Source organism: Phasianus colchicus, chromosome 2 (assembly GCF_987193195.1).
Source record: "Phasianus colchicus chromosome 2, bPhaCol1.hap1.1, whole genome shotgun sequence".
Lineage (NCBI taxonomy): Eukaryota > Metazoa > Chordata > Aves > Galliformes > Phasianidae > Phasianus > Phasianus colchicus.
The window spans coordinates 15,845,912-15,863,075 of NC_143437.1; the positions used below are offsets into that span (position 1 = coordinate 15,845,912).

At 47.2% G+C, this 17,164-nt stretch overlaps 1 protein-coding gene across 3 annotated transcripts; it reads left to right on the plus strand.

Annotated features, from left to right (window-relative positions):
- The first annotated feature begins 153 nt into the window (after nt 1-153).
- Nucleotides 154-16,760, plus strand: TTL (tubulin tyrosine ligase). Of its 3 annotated transcripts, none has more exons than XM_090134899.1 (7): nt 154-532; nt 3,903-3,981; nt 5,711-5,943; nt 8,685-8,820; nt 8,958-9,182; nt 9,984-10,127; nt 15,494-16,760. In XM_090134899.1, the coding sequence occupies exons 1-7, from the start codon at nt 376-378 to the stop codon at nt 15,615-15,617; spliced, it is 1,098 nt and encodes a 365-aa protein (XP_089991025.1). In that variant the 5' UTR covers nt 154-375; the 3' UTR covers nt 15,618-16,760. The 3 variants fall into 3 exon arrangements, with proteins under 3 accessions (XP_089991025.1, XP_031453197.1, XP_031453206.1); XM_031597337.2 differs by having other exon boundaries at nt 155-532; nt 8,913-9,182; XM_031597346.2 differs by having other exon boundaries at nt 159-532; nt 8,913-9,182; nt 12,063-16,760.
- The last annotated feature ends 404 nt before the right edge of the window (nt 16,761-17,164 follow it).

A 17,164-nucleotide genomic window follows, 5' to 3' on the forward strand; every position in this document is an offset into this window, starting at 1 on the left:
TACGTCTCTCCCTGACGTCATCTTCCACGGCTCCGCTTCCGGGTCGCTCCGAGGGAGGCGGGGCGGGGGCGTGCCGCGCCGGGGCGGGTCCACCCTCCCCCCACCCCGGGGTAGGCCCGAGCCGGGGCCTCCCCGCCCCGCGGCCGCCGGCGCCTCGCGGTCCCTCCCCGCGATGAGCTCAGCCCTGCGGCGTGGCGCGGTGCGGGGCGGGCGGCGCGCAGGGGCGGGCGGCCCCGGCCATGCGGAGCTCGGCCGGGAGGCGGCGAGGGCGGCGGCGGAGGAGGAGGGCCCTGCCTAGGCTGCGGCGGGGCCCCATGGGCCTGGGGCACCCGTCGGGCCCCCGGGGGTAGGCTCGGGGCCGGTCGCCCCGCCGCCATGTACACCTTCGTGGTGCGGGACGAGAACAGCAGCGTCTACGCGGAGGTCTCCCGGCTCCTCCTGGCCACCGGGCAGTGGAAGCGCCTGAGGAAGGACAACCCCCGCTTCAACCTGATGCTGGGCGAGAGGAACCGGCTCCCCTTCGGCAGGCTGGGTAAGGGAGAGCCGTGGCGGCGCCTTTCGTCGCCGGGTGTCTCTCGGTTCTTCCCCCGGGGACCCGGCTAGGCGTGGTGCCGCTCCCCTCGGCCCGAGCGGGCCCTGGTTCTGGGAGGGGGACCCCGCGTCAGGGCGCAGCCCCCACGGCGTGTCACGGCCTCTCGTCCCCCAGGTCCCCTGTGGCCTGCTGCTCCACATCACCTCTAACTAGTCATGCTGACCCCCGGGCGTCTGCCGGGCTCCTTGGCGCAGGGACCCCCGCAACCGGCGTCGCTCAGAACAAAGGGCTGAGGCCGGTGGGCTCCGTGCAGCGCTTCCCAGCCCTGGAAGGAGGTTTCTCCAGCAGCCTCACAACCTGAGGTTGGGCAATCCTGGCTGGGGACCGCCGCCCCTCTGCTGGACTCGAAGTATCACCTTCCCCAAGTGCCTTGAGGATGTCTCTGCAGTCCCTCAAAATGCCCAGCCTGAGGCTGCAGGGTGGAGGGGCTGGGATGCTGGCACACAGGACGCTCACCTGACAGCAGGTCATTCCCTTTATTTGGCTCTTGCATGTTGGGGGCACTGGTTTCAGGATCCCCTTTGAGCCTGCCGTATCCTGCAGCAATGCTCTTGAGGACTTTTTTGCTGTTCAGATTGTGACAGCACATCTGGTACTTGTTCTGGGGCAGGGTGAAAGGCTATGTGTCTGTAAGCCAAGCCTTCCACCCTTCTTGTCTCCCCTGCCAGCATGAGTGGTCGTGGCTGAACAAGACCTGAGAGCCTCCCTGTACAGACTTGTCCCTTGCCTGCTCCACACAGTGCTTGCCAGTGCTCTGCTGGACAGGGAAGAGCCTGGAAGCGGGGAGAGAAAGGGCCGTGCTCAGCCCACAAGGAGGAAGAGCCATGCGAGGCACTGGCAGCAGTGTGGGGTGGGGTAAGAAGCAGAGATGCAGTGTCATTGCCCGTGGCTGGTGGCAAGCTGGCTGGAGCCGCAGGGCTGGCAGCTGTCCGTGCAGAGTGCCAGCTGCTGTTCTGGCCCCATGCTGGCTCCTGTCCCCAGGAGTGCTGAAGCCGGTTTAGGATCAGCATGCTGCTAAGCACAGCACAGTTTTTCCCTTCTGTGGTCCCCTGTTTCTGCATCAGACATCTGGCAGGACCCTCCTGGCCTCCTTCAATCTCATTACCACAGTTTCCAGTGATTTTGCAGCACTGCTTCAGGCTGCAGAAGCACTGGACAGGAGAAATCCCCTCACCCCATCAACCTGAGGGTAAGACTGTTTTTCCAGCCCCTTTCATGTAATTCAAACGCAGCACCATTCAATCAGCTCTGCTCTTTCAGATCTGCAGTTCACCAGTTCCAGCACCTGTCCCCTTGTTTCCACATGAGTTTGCAACTGGAAAGTCCCCACATCCTATGGCAAATGCCATCTGGTTGCTTCCCAGCACAAAGCTGTTTGCAGCAAGCATAGGGGAGGCTAAAGCAGTGATGATGTTCACACTGCTGCAGCCAGCCACAGCAAGTGAAGCTGTACCCTAACGTGCTTGGTGTGAAGATGTGCCTTTGATCATCAGACTTTGTCACAGACCCAGCATGGTCCTCTGATGTGACCTGCACAGCATGTCCAGCTGTGCATTTCAGTCTCTTTAACAAACCTTTCCATTGTGGACAAGAGCCCTGGGATGATGGAAGGGCTTCAGCAAGCTCTTCAGTATGTGTTGCAATGGAAGGCCTGAAAATTTAAACCTTTCTTGCAGCCAAGATGCAGCAATAATTGTTAGAGGGGAACTAAACTTTGGTACTGGTTTCTTCAACCCATCTATAGCAGGAGCTGGTTGCCTGAAATCAGCAGATTCAGACAAAAAAACCCCATAGTTTTGGTATGTATTCCAAAAAGCTGTAGAACCATCTTTGGTATATATTCCTCAGGCTGTCCCTCTGAGCAGCTGTTGCGTGCAAGCTGATTTGGTTTTTCTGAAGGCTTGAAACAGACGTCATTTCAGTAAGCTGTAAGGCTGTGCATCCTGGGAGAGAGATGAAGGTGGGAACTCAGCTGGAGCCTCTGGCTGGCTGCAAGCACTCCAATTGTATTCGCTGATTTCCTACTTCTTGGGCTGACCATGCCCTTAAGCAGTGAGTCCACTTGGAATAGTGAGGTCACCTTTGGGACCTCAGTTCCTGTAGGAAGCAAGCAAAATAAATAAACTGAAAACAGAAGGAAATCTTGAGAGTTTTTGCTAATTTCTTTCAGTAAATCAGTGTGTGGCAGTGCTGGCTGCATCTTAAAGTACCTGAAATCACGGATTTTTTGCCAGAAGATGGGTTTTAGCTTTGTCGCATTTAAGGATCTGTGAATAAAATAGTGACCCATGCCAGGGCCATAGTTTTGTTTTGGTTTGGTTTTTAATTGAAGTAGATGTTGACTGTCTGTGATCTTGCAGATGCCTGGTTTTTGAGTTAATATTTTCTCTGGGCCTTTTTTTTTTTTTTCTTTTTTTTCTTTTTTTTTTTTTTTCAGGCAACCTCCAAGGAGGGTAACTAAAACTCTGCATACTGCTCAGGGCTTAAATCACACCCACAGGCATTTGTTTGGAATGAGAAGGCAAAAATGCAAATAATGGCATGCCTGGGAGTTTCCTTCAAGGTCGTGTTTCAGACCAGAGTGGTTTCCTGTCAGATTTTCCCTATTCATGTTCTTGTTGGTTGTTGTCAGAGGGTCCCAGGTATTGCTTCAGGCATTGTTCACCTGTTGCACATTGATGGCTGTGTGGGGCAGGCTGTGTTGCTGCCCAGATCTGTGTTACCCTCTGGTCTGTCGCAGCAGAGAGCTCCTAATAGAGCACAGGTGTCTGCACTGTGTGCAAAGGTGAGGACAGGCAGGCTGTGGTGTGAAGCCCAGTATGAGCAGTGAGGCTAAATCTTTCAACATTTTTCAGCCTTTTAACTGGGCTAAAAGGGAATGCTGCTAAAAATGACAAAAGAAAAGCAAAAACCCCATGGCCGTTTTCTAAGCTGTGATATTTGTGCTGTGATGTAGTTCATCTTCCTACTGCACTTAAGATTGAGTGAAATCTTGGCTCTTAAAAAATGCCATGAGCAAATGGAGAATGTTTTTGGGTGGCTCTGCCAGTTCCCAATATAAATTAGGAAATGGTTATTTTCCTTTGGAAAATGGCAATGACATGTTCAAAGCAGACTTTATAAGTACATAGGCCTTCTTCCCTGAAGGAAAGAAAATAGCAGAGCCAGTATCAGCTCAGTTCCTGTTTCTTTGACATGGGGTGAGGAAACAGCCTGGTTTTCTTCCCTGCTGCATGGATTCCTTGCACCAAGCAGGTATTTTTTCCTCCAATAATTAAAGTTTGTCTGATCCTTCTATTTTTCCTTGTAGGCCACGAACCTGGACTTGTGCAGTTGGTGAATTATTACAGGGGAGCAGACAAGCTGTGTCGCAAAGCATCCCTGGTGAAGTAAGAAATTTACTGAATAGTTGCATGGGGTTGGTATAAATATTTCTGCTAGCTGTTGTCAACAGCTCAACCTGTTCTTAGGGTATTTCACAGAACAGTTGCCCTGGGAATGTCCTAGCACGTGCTGTCTTCAGATTTCTGTGTTGATCTACACAGATATCTGTGCACAATGACCTCCTTGTAACTTCAGAGGAAATGGCATTTCCACTGAATTACATCTGCTTGAAAAATAGAGTATATTGAATCAGGCAGACAGGGAGCTGCAGATTAGAGCCAAATCAAAGGAAAAAAAAAAACAAAACAACAAACCATATCTGCTCTTTCTCCTTGTAGCTACTTGATTAAAACCTACTCCTTTTATCCTGATTCATACAGAGAGGAGGCAGTAATATGCCTTTAGCTAATCATATTTGTTGGTCAAGCAAATGTCTGGAGACATCTCCAGGAAGAGCTGGCTCTGGGAGTTATTTCTGCACGACCAGCCATGCCACAGTCTCCTGGGGAAATGACGGTGAGCTTTCATTGCAGATAACCCTAGTCCCCCCTGCAAACCATTAGGGCCTCTTCGTGTCAGAGCTCTTGGCCTCCTCCAAGAATCTCATTCCGTGTTAGTGTCTGTCCTGCCTCTTGTTGATGCAGTTCTGCAAACTGCATGCTGCTCTGAGGCCTTTCCTTCCTCTGCAAAGAACCTAGTTCCAGCAGCTTTCTGTGCAGTGGTGACTGTGTTAGGCAGTAAGTGTGTATTTTAAACAAGCATTTGGTGCACTCCCCAGCTGGATTTCTGTGCTACCAAGGATCTGGACAAGGATCAAAATGCTGCTCCTTTTTTTTCTCTCCTGAAGCTTGGCTGACCTTTTGAGCTCTAGAGTCAGCCACGCATCAAGATGTTTATGAACCCAAGGGACCAGAAATGACATTCCTCTGACAGTGGGATCTGAGGGTGTCACTGCTTGACTGCTATTTCAACAGACAGGCACGAATATATGGAGAGAGTCAGTACATAATTAGCTCTGCTTTTGGCCTTCAGCAAAACACAGCAAGCATTCAAAGAGGCAGGCAGCCTCCTGGACTCTGAAGGATAACAAACCTGAGTGCCACTGATAGGAGTTTGCTGGCATCTCTTGATATAACTGGTAGGAGAAAGTATCTACTAGAGGGAATGGAGGCTGCATGCAGAGGGTATCCTGGGCACCTCAGAAAATAAAGTATGTAGCCATATCCTTGCCTTCAGTGCATTCCCAGTGGCCTTCTGTCACAGTTAGGGTGTCTGATATGATCTCAGTGGGAATGCGATCAAAAGCCCAGCATTACTGCTCTGGCTCTTCTTCTTTGCTGTTATAACAGCTTCCTTCCTGCCCTGTTGTGTATTTAGTAATCGTGCCTCCTCAGTGGCCTTGTGCAGAGGGGTCACTGCAAGCTCTAATTAGAGTAGTTTCTCCTCTACTGGTTGTTTCATGACATCCATAGTATCTAGAAAATATTTAACAGAAGTGTGTAGGTCTTATTCAAAGAGCTGCAGTTTTGAGTTGCCTTAATCTGTATAGTAATACCCTAATTTCAAAAGTAGAAAGAGAACGCAATAGCTGAATCCAGATTGTCTGTAAGATACTATTCGTCACCAAGCAAAAGAGCCCAGTTAGTGAAGATTTGTACTTATTAAATGATGTCCTCACAGGTCACTCTGGAGATTAACAATTTGGAAATTATCAGCCTGTATCTCTTCATCTAGGCTAATCAAGACAAGCCCTGAGCTATCAGAGTCTTGTACGTGGTTTCCCGAGTCATATGTGATTTACCCAACAAACTTGAAGACCCCTGTGGCTCCGGCACAGAATGGAATTCACCATCTCATAAACAACACGAGGACAGATGAGAGGGAGGTCTTCTTGGCAGCTTACAGCAGGCGTCGGGAAGGCAGAGAAGGCAATGTGTGGATTGCCAAGTCCTCAGCTGGTGCCAAAGGTTCGTTCTCCAACAAAATGACCCAGGTTCTCAGTATTCCTTCTAGTTGAGTTCCAGGGTTTGGTTGAGCCCAAGCCTGTCTGTGAAGGGCTTTGACTACTGTTTAGTGACATGGAGATCATTATGTGAATTGTAATATGCACGTGATTGGTGGACATGGATGACAGTGAAAGGACCCCCTTTTTTCTACTCATACACCTCAGAATATAAGAAGGTTTGCTGCAGGGGGAAGGCACCAGGGAGCAGCAGGCCAAGGGAATGGGCTATAGGAGATGAGGGAGCAGAATGAGATATAAGAGGTGGGGCATCAAACAGGTCAGTATTTGTCTATGACTGCAGGAAACATCATCCTGTTGCATCTAAGCCTGATTTCAGCTGAGTAGAAATACCATCATTTGTCTTCCAGCCAAGTCAAATACCTGGTGCTAATGGCCCACTCATGGTCACACTGAGAGTGAGAGTCAATGAGCTCGGTGTATCCAAATTATATCCAAACTGTGACAAAGGCAGAGCAAAGGCAAGCAGTGCAATATCTGTACTTTCCTTAATTTGAATAAGATACATAATAGATAACATACAGATACTTAAATTATAACATATCCCTCCTTCCAGAAATTATGAGCTAGATGAGATAGCTGGACACAGCTATGAATGTAATGCTTTGGTAATTATCCTATCTACCAATCATAGCAGTGTCGCTGGCATGCTGTCAGAATTGCTTTATGGAAACTTGCTTTGCTGTGTGTGAAGAACTCATTCCATTCAAAGGTAGCAAGGCCACATGTACTACTCATTTGCAGAGTCTCTTCTGATGCGGCTTTACAAAAATCATTAGGCAATGTGAAAGCTAGAGGTGGGTGGCTGCAGGATATAACTCTCTTTCATGCAAGCTTTCCTCGGTGTTCTGCTTTCATGGCTGTGTTACTGCAAAGCATCAGAAGACTGTATTTTCAATGAGGAGGAAAGGGGAAATGAGTCCTTTTATCACACTGCTGATAGGAAGTGTGTCTGTTTAGTGTCACTGGCAAAGAAACAATCTGAAAAACTGAAAAAAGTGGCTGTTGTTTGCTGCAGCATGGAGAGATTTAAACTCCCCACATATTTTATTCAAATGTAATCTCACCTTCTTTTCTACCTTAAGGTAACTTTTTGTATTCATCACTGTGCTGCAGAATTCAAGATGGGAATTAATGTGGTGAGCAGAATCACAGAATCACAGAATCGTAGGGGTTGGAAGGGACCTCCAGAGATCATCGAGTCCAACCCCCCTGCCAAAGCAGGATCCCTACACCAGCAAACCTGATGTTAATCTTCTAGAGAGCAGGTCTAAATGTCTGGGGATTACTTCTGATGAAGAAGAAAGCTTGTCAGTATTAATTGCCCAGGCAGACTCAGTTAAGGCACAGCTCCTGAGTCCAGGGAGTTTTAGGAGAAACTTGATTGTCCATCAGTAATAGGAGGACTAAAGGTTTAGGATGCCCTAACTTAATAGTTGAGAGATTTTTGTGTTGTCTTTGAGAACAGAGACAGTGGCCCTCACATAAGCTGCTTTTCTGTCTCACTGGATTGCTGACTAGGTGCACAGTTAAGCTAACCACTCCCTCAGTTCACCATCTGTCCAGCATGGAACAAATACTTGCTGATTTTCCTGCTGCAGGGGCTTACTATCTTAAAGGGATGTTGTTTTCCTCCTTTCCCCCAGTGCTTAGCCCTGTGATTGTACCACTGTAAGTGTCTGCTTGGCTCTGTTGTAATCAAGGAACTAAAAAACTTCCTTCTTCTCTTCCCCCTGCACCCCCCTCTCCCCAACCCCCCGAAAAAAAAAAAGGAAAAAAAAAAAAGTATTTTAATGAAGCATTTCCAGCTGAGAATTGTTAGATAATTTTTGTTTGAGCTTTTTTGAGTGGATTCGTTGCTAGACTTGCAAGAAATGAACAGTGACAGCTTCAGCCAATGTGTGATAGTATTTAAAAGATGCATCTAAATTTTTTAATGAATAGTTTCCATGGCAGGGGAAAACACTGATTACGTGAATGAGCATTTTGAAACAGTTCTGTTCCTAATTCAACAGTGGTTTCAGCAGGAACTTAAATGGACTCAGTGAGCAGAGGAACACAGTTTGCACATGCATGCATGTGTGACTGCCTCTGGCAAACAGAAAAGCTGGGCAGGGGAAGAAAGTCTGAGTCTAGGATAAAAACAAACCTCCCTTCCCAAAGAAACAGAATAAATAAAAACCTCACAAACTGCCAAAACCCTGCTTTACAAACTGCTGAAAAACAGAGAAAAGCAAAACAGAATTAAAAAATGCTTGCTAAATGTTCCTCCCTACCAAGACCAGATGGAAAAAATGTGCCAGAAAGGGAAACAAAATCCCCCAAACAAAGCAGCTGCCTCACTTCTTGCCAAGGTCTCTCTCTGCTGTGCATCCACTTGCATCTAAAATAGCCATCTGCCTGCCAAAAAGCCCCATGTTATCTCTGGAACCTGTGGTTCCCAGCTGTGCTCCAGCTGTGAAGAAACCAAATTCCCTGTGCTGAGGGAAGAGGGATATAGCTCTGCCAGTCTGCCACCTGACTTTATGCAAATGTAACAATTGCTCAGGTGGCAGTTAGCTCTGAAGTTGTTAGTTCTTTCATATTGCTTGGTTTGTCATGGGAATGAGCTATGGCCCACTTGGGCCTGGAAAGAGCTCCAGCAATGATCTTTACCAATTTTTTTTCTTTTCCTTTCTGTGCCAGGGGAAGGGATCTTGATTTCTTCAGAGGCTTCAGAGCTCCTGGATTTCATTGATGAGCAGGGACAAGTGCACGTGATTCAGAAATACCTGGAGAAGCCTCTTCTTTTGGAGCCAGGGCATCGCAAGTTTGATATCAGGTAACTTGGTTGCTTTTTTGGCTTCCGTAATACTGGTTTGTGCTGTTTCCTGTTAAGCCAGTGGGATGTGAGTTTGTTCTCTTTTTCCCTAGGAGCTGGGTTCTCGTAGATCATCTTTATAATATCTACCTCTACAGAGAGGGTGTCCTGCGGACCTCTTCCGAACCATATAACAGTGCTAATTTCCAGGACAAAACCTGCCACCTGACCAATCACTGCATTCAGAAGGAATATTCCAAAAATTATGGGCGGTATGAGGAAGGGAATGAAATGTTCTTTGAAGAGTTCAACCAGTATCTGATGGATGCACTGAACACAACGCTGGAGAATAGCATCTTACTGCAAATCAAACACATAATAAGGTAACCAGCTATCTATTGTACAGGGATACATAACCCTTGAGTGACAGAGTGTGTGTGTGAACACAGCTGAGAAGGCAGGCAGATAAGGGAGGAGTTTCATTTGCTTGGATCAGGGGTTGTGGCTCAGAGATAGTTTAAAGATAAAGCCAGAAGGATCCCAATGTCATTGCTCAATGGTAAAGTAGATAAGGGACTATACAGGTGCTGTTCTCTACAGGCAGTGTACCAAGATGTGTGCATTTTGCTGGCTACAGCTTTTTAGGGAGTGAGATGACTTTCTGAGGGAAGAGGATAGGTCTAGAAGAGGTTGAGGTGAAAGAAGGCATAGCGCATACGAGTGGAAATGAAGTAGGAATCAAATCTGCAGGATCTCAGTGCTCCCCTGCTGTCAGCAAGCAGCGTGCCTTGTTGCAGGGCAATTTGTCTTATTAATTCCAGGCAGAGCTAAGCTAGCTCTATCAGCTGCTTCCTGGCACTGAGGAAATTGTCTGGAGAGATAATGGTGCTGGAGAGAAATTGGGTCTTGAAAAAGTGGTCCTCCATGGCAGAATTTCCTTTGCAAATACTCCATTGCTATTACTTAAGCCAAAGAGACATAACTTTGAGGGTTTCAGTGGCAAATGAGCTCCAAGTGTCAGTTCCCTGGGGGTATTGTACCATCCTTTGTGGCTCTTCCTTCCGTTCCAGAAGGCAGCAACTGACCCATCCACTTCACTGCACTGTGCACTCGCCCTCAGAAACTGCAGTGCAGACTGTCTCTGCAGGGCTTTTAGCCTTGTGTTTGTGCTTTTCCCCTCACAGAAGCTGCCTTATGTGTATAGAGCCTGCAATCAGCACAAAGCATCTTCACTACCAGAGCTTCCAGCTCTTTGGCTTTGACTTCATGGTTGACGAGGAGTTAAAAGTCTGGCTCATAGAAGTCAATGGGGCTCCAGCTTGTGCCCAGTAAGTATCCAGTTTCTGTAATACATCTGTGATGCCACTGTTCACATAACTTGCTCAAAACATGGCTGCGTACCAGCTCCAAACAAAAAAGGTGGAAGAAAGTGAATGGTGGGGGCCTTTCCCAGGCAAATCCATATGAGATATTGATCTAAGTACCAGTCAGTTTAAGTTAATTGCTGCTGCTGCCTCTGTGCTTGGCCTCTCCCAGCTTCTTTTGTCCTTAAATCTCATTTTCTGAACAACTGGATCTGAATATAACTTGGGTTGTTTTTATTGACACCACGGGGTATGTTGCAGAATTAATGCCTTAGACCTCAGGTGGTTTCTCATTCTTGTAGAGACAGTCGTGGCTGCTCTTCACATGAGCACAGAATAATGAGTAGCTTTAAAGGTAGCAGCTGGAAGCAGGTGACTGAATTTGCAGGCACTGGGACTCCAGAGCACTCTGTGGATGCCTCAAATGTTGGCTCAAATGCCCTACTAGCCACAGCTGAGAGCTGTGGCCACAAACCCATGAACCCATGACCATCTCTGCATAGGCACAGTAAGAAGTGCTGTTTTATGTGATTGAGACAACTGTGGAAGACTAGGAATTGTTGCCTAAATAGGCAGTAATATCATATACAGACCCAGCATAACAGGCTGTTCTACATTGTCTGCATTATTATATTTTTAAAATTATTTCTATATATGTATGACTATTATATATGCTGTACATATTATGATAACATAATATTTATATATGTTATAGATTGACGCACATAATATATTAGATATAAATTAGAGCAAATCATTGCTAATACTAGAGAAGAAATAAGGGGTCAGCTTACCAGGCAGCCCAGACAGAAGCCTTTTCAGTGCTAGGCCTTGGGGGGCTTTTGTTGTCCAGCATGTCTTGTTCATCATGTATACCATGGTACAATTCTGCTTGGTACCTCCTTTTTGCTGGTGTGGGTAGAATTTGGCTTCTGCTGCATAGGTTTGGGTTTCAACAATGCTCTGGTTGTTTTGTACCTATGTATGGCACTTGGAAGCCTTGAGAAGCAGATGAGCTAAGTTTTGTCTATTGGTGGCTTTTCCTTTTCAGGGCTATTCTAATTTATAGGACCAAACCTCACAATTCACACTTAAGAGACAAAAATAGGCTGCTGAAAGCAGCAACATGCCCAGAAGCTGAAAAAGTGTCTTATGGTCATGAAGCTCCAGCTCATAGAGTGACTTTGTTAATTCTAGTAAAGACAGCTTTAGTGCTCGGTGTCCCATACTTGTTCTGTGAGGTTACACAGGTATTCCCTTCAGCAGAAAATGAAGCTGCTGATAACTCAATTCCTCAAACACAGTGTCTCTCTTCTGCCTAATCCTGCTTTGTATGAGCCTTGCCGTTATGAAACTCTTCCAAGGGGTGGTCCTGTGAAATCTCTGTGCCTAGCTTACAAGTTACTGTGCACAATTGCACATCATTGCAGAATTTCAAGTCATACGTACATCAGTGAAGTCTCTCTGGGGCACACCTCCACTTGCACGGGGTCATGATTGTTATGACTCCCTGAGCTGGGAGACTGCTTGGGGTGTTCTCAGCAGTTGTCTTCCCCCATGCATCTAGTGGTGAAAGTCCTGAAGGTGAGAGACACTGCTGAGCAACTGTAATGTCTGTTGTTCTGACAGTAAACTCAGATAACAGGTTTTGTGGTCCCAAGCTGCAGAGAGCAATGTTGGGAATGGGAGCATCATTAAAAAAGAAGATAGTTTCTGAAATAGGAGGGGAGGATATCAAGAAATGCCTGATCCACCACTAGCCTCCCTGGGGCCACCTGTGACAGCAGCAGGATCTTGTAGCTCCCTTTGGGAAAATGCATGCCTATATGAAAAGAAGTTGGAAGACCTGCTGGTTTGCTCTGTTTGGGCATCTTACTCTGTCTCTCTCTCGTCTCTTAGGAAGCTATATGCAGAACTCTGCCAAGGAATTGTGGATGTAGCCATCTCTAGCGTTTTCCCCCTTGCTGACACTGGACAGAAGGCAAGCCAGCCAACATCGATCTTTATCAAACTGTGATGATTACAGGAGTGCATCTGCTGTGCACAAGGAGGGACTGCACCCATTGGGTCAGCACTGTTTAATGGCTTATCTCAGTATTATGCCAAAAAGTGATAGGGACAGGCTTCTCTTTTTTTCTGGAAAGTCATGGAGAAAAACAACAAAACAGGCATCTACCTAAAGCTGCGATGATCCAGAGCTGCTGAGACAACTCTGCCTGCATTCACCAAAATCTACTTTAGAAAACAGCTCATGTGACTTTGTTACCTGAAACAAATCTCTGGGAGTATAGCAAAATAACCTTAAGATGAAACCCCAACAGGGATACTATAATACTGTATTAGCTCCTCCTTTTCTATAGAGATAACATGGGTTTTTTTTTTTTTTTTTTTAAGGCAGTTGAGTGAAAAGTACAGTGATCTTCTGGGACGTCATGGTTGGAAAGTTTTCCTCCTTCCACTATCTTTCTTCTTTCCTCACCTACTGCATCATTAGTGCCTTAGCTCAGCTCCAAATAGGTTACTCCTTTCCTTTGTTCCTGCTCTATCCTGTAGAAAGGAACAAGCCGTCTTGCATCACAGGATGCATAACACTAGGAACACCAAGAATTCAGTGTCCTTGGGTACTTTCAAAGCTGGCTGGCTGAACACCCAAGCAATGACTGGCAAGGATGCTGTTGGAAAGGGTGCTGAACTGCAGGCAGTGAATTAACCCAAGCAGGGAAGGCAGTTTGTTTATTATAGTTATCCCTCTTCCTAATGAGATTTGATCAGTTTCCATCCAAGTCTGATGCCGTTGGTCTGTTTAAAACAGGCGGAGAGACTTTCCCTTGGGGCTCACCTGCAGGCCATAGGATTTCTAGCATCACTTCTGTGCTAGGAGTGTTTCAAATAGCTGGAAGCCAATCTTCTCAGCTTCTTCTGAGACTCTAATGTGAATTTAGGCTCTTCTCTCAGCTTTCACCTTTATGCCCTTGAGGCTGGAATCTGAAACCTCTCAACTCGAATGATTTTTATCATTTTTAATCCAATTAATTTGGTTCTCTTCTATTTGACAATTTACTACTACAGTCTACAGCTCAGTCCCAGCTAAGGGGAAGACAGGTGAGATATTGCAGACCAGGAGATATTTGTGTACAGGTTTGCCACACAGCTGGGACAGGATGATATTCTTGTGGGGAAGTTAAATTCCTTGAGGATCCTGAATTTCAGAGCTAACATGTACTCTGAGTATACCCTAAGTCCTTGGCATACTACCCATTCTTTGAAGCTTATCTGAATTTTTAGCATAGGCCCAGCAAACCCTTCCTAAGCTTAATGTTCTCTGTGGAGCACAGCTGCATTTCTAACAGCAGCTGGCTGTGTGAGTGATATCTTTCTGTGCTGTACCCCGGATTTTCATATGAAGAGTCAAAATTCAACAATTAGATCTCACTGTTCAAGAGACTGTAGCAGTGTCTGCGAAGAACTGAGCGTGCTCACAGGGTGCTGCACGCTGGTGGTCCTGGGTTAGGAGTTTCTTTCCATGTTGCACACGATGCGTGGATGTATGTTAGCTCTGAGGTTACATGTTTGAAAGCATGCTTCAGGGCAGATTGCAAACAAGTGCCTGCTCAAGCAGCACAGAACTGATTCCCGGTGAGGAGGGAAGGACATGGATTATCTGATTGAGATCCCCACACGCTGCGTAGGAAACCGTCATGGAAAACTGCAGCTCTGGGGGTTTGAATTGATTGCAGCAGGAGAGCAGAGTGTGCTGCTGAGGTCAGGACTGTGTTCTGCTGCCTCTGGCAGGGAGAGATAGTTGACACAGAAATAAACTGATTCCTGTTACCCAAAATAAACAAATGAGGAGATCATGGTGGATACAGTCCTCTAGCTGCCTGTGTGTAATGGGATGTAAATCAAAGAGTGGGATTTCTGCCTCTCACAAGATCCTGATGTTGTGATGTATTTGTCTCTGCTCATGACTGTAATGTCAAAGGGTCTTTGTGCCAGCTAAAGGCTCTGCAAACAGACTGTCCTGCCACCTTTCTGTTGGCAGAACTGAAGTGTACCGGCCTCGTTGGAGTAAGGCATTTTGATTGTACTGTAATGGCACAGACGTCCATTGCAAAATGCTGTGGATCCATGCATGGCGCCATTTCACACCAGGATGCTTAAATCCAGAAGAGAACAGAGCACTTGGCAAGACCCAGCAGAAGCACTGCAGAAAGGAAGCATTCCAGGAGGCCGCGCAAACACCTCTGAAGTTGTAAATGCTCTGAGTGCTGCATGCATCAGTATCTGCCCAGTGTGTGGCAGACACGAGGTGGGCTGATCTGAGAAGCAACCAGGAGCAGTAGCTACAAGAGAGCAGCTTTACTGTATTCCTCTGTGCTGTGTGCAAAGGAGCCTGGGCCGCAACTGTTACAAGGTGGCTTTGTTTCTGAACAGGACTCCCAAGTGCCAGGTCTGGTCTCTGGCTTTGGAACTTGTGTGTATGCTGAAGGGTCACTGTGAACTCTTTGGCTTATGAGTCAGGAGGCAGTGGGGAAGTAGTGAGTTGTAGAATGGGAGAGAGAAGATATGGGAAAAGAACTGGTTGGTTTTTTTTAATCTTATGGTAGCATATGAGGTGTCAAAATTTCCATGCAAACCAGGCAAAGCATGGTGGTAGCATTCCATGGTAAACAGGCTATAATGGTTAACAGGCAAAGCTACCTGTTCATAGAATCATGGAGTCATAGAATTGCTCAGGTTGGAAAAGACCTTAAAGATCATCAAGTCCAACCGCAACCTAACCATACTACCCTAACTCTAAAAACCGTATGCTAAATCATGTCCCTGAGCACCAGATCCAAACAGTTTTTAAATATATCCAGGGATGGTGACTCAACCACCTCTTTGAGGAGCCTATTCCAGTGCTTAACAACCCTTTCTGCAAAGAAGTTTTTCCTGATATCCAACCTAAGCTTATCCTGGCGCAACTTAAAGCCGTTTCCCCATATCTTGTCACCAGTGAGAAGAGACTAACCCTGCTCTTCCTGTAAGCACCATGTTCACCATGTCTCCATTGGCATTTTCATGTTAGCTTAAAATTAGCTTAAGCTAATGTGAGCTTAACAATACAACTTATTCTCCAGCAAAGAGAGGTTTTGATAGCAGTCACCCTTGTCCAGGATGTATGTGAGGTGACAGGGGACACTGAACAGTCTCAAGCCCTAGAGCTATTCAGTATGCAGAGTGAGAAAATAAAATGTTCCCTGTTATAAAGAAATGAAAAACACTCCAGCCATATTTATTTTCTTCTCAAAAGGGAAATGCGAAAATTGAATTTCTCCCTTTCTTAGTGTACAGATCCATGCTGATGGAGTGACATATGCCAGAAAAGCAGCTGGGGTGCAGGAAGGTGCAGCGTCCTTCAAGGGAGCAGCGGACAGCCAGGAGACTCAGGAACATCTGCCCAACTCTTAAGGCCTTTTCTTCCCCTGTTTTCATCTGGGATTGCACTGTGGTACGTTACCACCTGGCTGTTTCTGCTGCACCCTTAAAAGTAGGGCTTCTGTTCAGCGGTAAAGCCAGGACTACAGGTGATGCAGCTGCTTATAATCTGTATTTCAGCTGGGTTTCGGGGAGCTGGTGATTCAGGGACACTTTGATCATTGCTGTCTTTGCTGAATTCTTAAAAATAAGCAACAGCTGCTGGAGGAAAACAGCAGGTACTGCCTATGACTCTTTACCACCTGCCCTCAACATGCTTACCAGGTAAAGCACAGGTGGAAAATGATAGAGGACAGACAGCACAGTGCCTGAGCTCTTGTCCAATATATTAACCAAGCAGGAGAGGACATGCGTGTGGCTGAGGCCTGGGCACTGAAGCTGTGGGTGCGCGTTGCAAACAATGCTCACAAACTCTTTGGAAACTTTGGGTTGTTTTCTTTTTAGAAAAATGCAAAAACAAATGTTGTCTAGCTCATTTCAGCTAAAAGGTCAATAGAATAGGTTTTAGTCTCTTTCCTAAGCTTTTGCAAAGGATGGTGCTGGGTTTCAAGAAGATACCCACCATATGGGGGATGTCTCTAGTCTTTGTTCAATGTCAGCCATGAAGGATGTAGGATCCAGGTGTTCTGGCTGTTGACGAGCAGGGTCTGGGCTATCTGGACCCTGGGTTTCTGCAAACTCCTGTGTGGCAGCAGCAGCTCCTGTGCTCCTACTGAAGGCCATGAAAAACACCGGAGAAGTCTGTGGAGGTCTTATATGCTGCTTCACCTGGCTGCTGTGCCCTGTTGTCATCAGTGCCCTTTAGGACTGCTTGCACGTCCCCCATCCTAGCATTTAGTGTTCTCTGCACTCAGCTCTCCCTGAGGGAGCTGTGCAGCGCCATACATGAGTTAATGCTGGTGTCTCATTCCCAGTGTCAGCTACTGCAGAGAGCTGCAGCTTTGAGAGCAGCTGATGCCAGGGGTGTGTGGGATGCTCCTGCTATGGCTCTGGGTCTCCCTGCTGGCCGCCTGCACGTCAGCATGCACGTGTACAGCTGGCGGGGCTCCCAGCTCATCCTTTTCCAGCCGCTGTGTCCATGTCTGTCCTCAAGCATCATTAAAATGAGCAAATCTCCCTGGTTGTGGCATTTCTTTGGGACGGTGGGTGGCAGATCCCCTGAAGGGGCACCGTTGCAGCCCAAGGAGCACATCAAGCCCCGTGGCGGTGGTTTGTCACAAGAGCAAGATAAAAGCGATGCAAGAGGGCCGAGTGTCAAATACTGGGGTGATTTTGGGGGGTGATTTTGGGGGTGATTTGGAGGCCTGATAGCGGTGTTGGCACAGGCAGGGGCTGCTGGCTGCAGGCCTGCTCCTTAGAGATAAGCACCTCTGGCTTATCTGTGTGCGTGCCGCCAACGTGGGGCCGCGAGGGAGCGCAGGCTTCTGGCACGCTGGCAGGGGACTTGGGCACCGAGGGATGCAGGCAGTGAAGGACGTGGCCCGAGGGGACGTAGGCGCTGAGGGGCACGGGTGCCGAGG

Excerpts from the sequence above, each read along its gene's own strand:
- TTL (XM_031597337.2), top strand. The coding sequence starts at position 376 with ATGTACACCTTCGTGGTGCGGGACGAGAACAGCAGCGTCTACGCGGAG. Across the intron at positions 533-3,902 it reads GCTCCCCTTCGGCAGGCTGG|GCCACGAACCTGGACTTGTG; the intron begins GTAAGGGAGAGC and ends TTTTCCTTGTAG. Across the intron at positions 3,982-5,710 it reads CGCAAAGCATCCCTGGTGAA|GCTAATCAAGACAAGCCCTG; the intron begins GTAAGAAATTTA and ends CTCTTCATCTAG.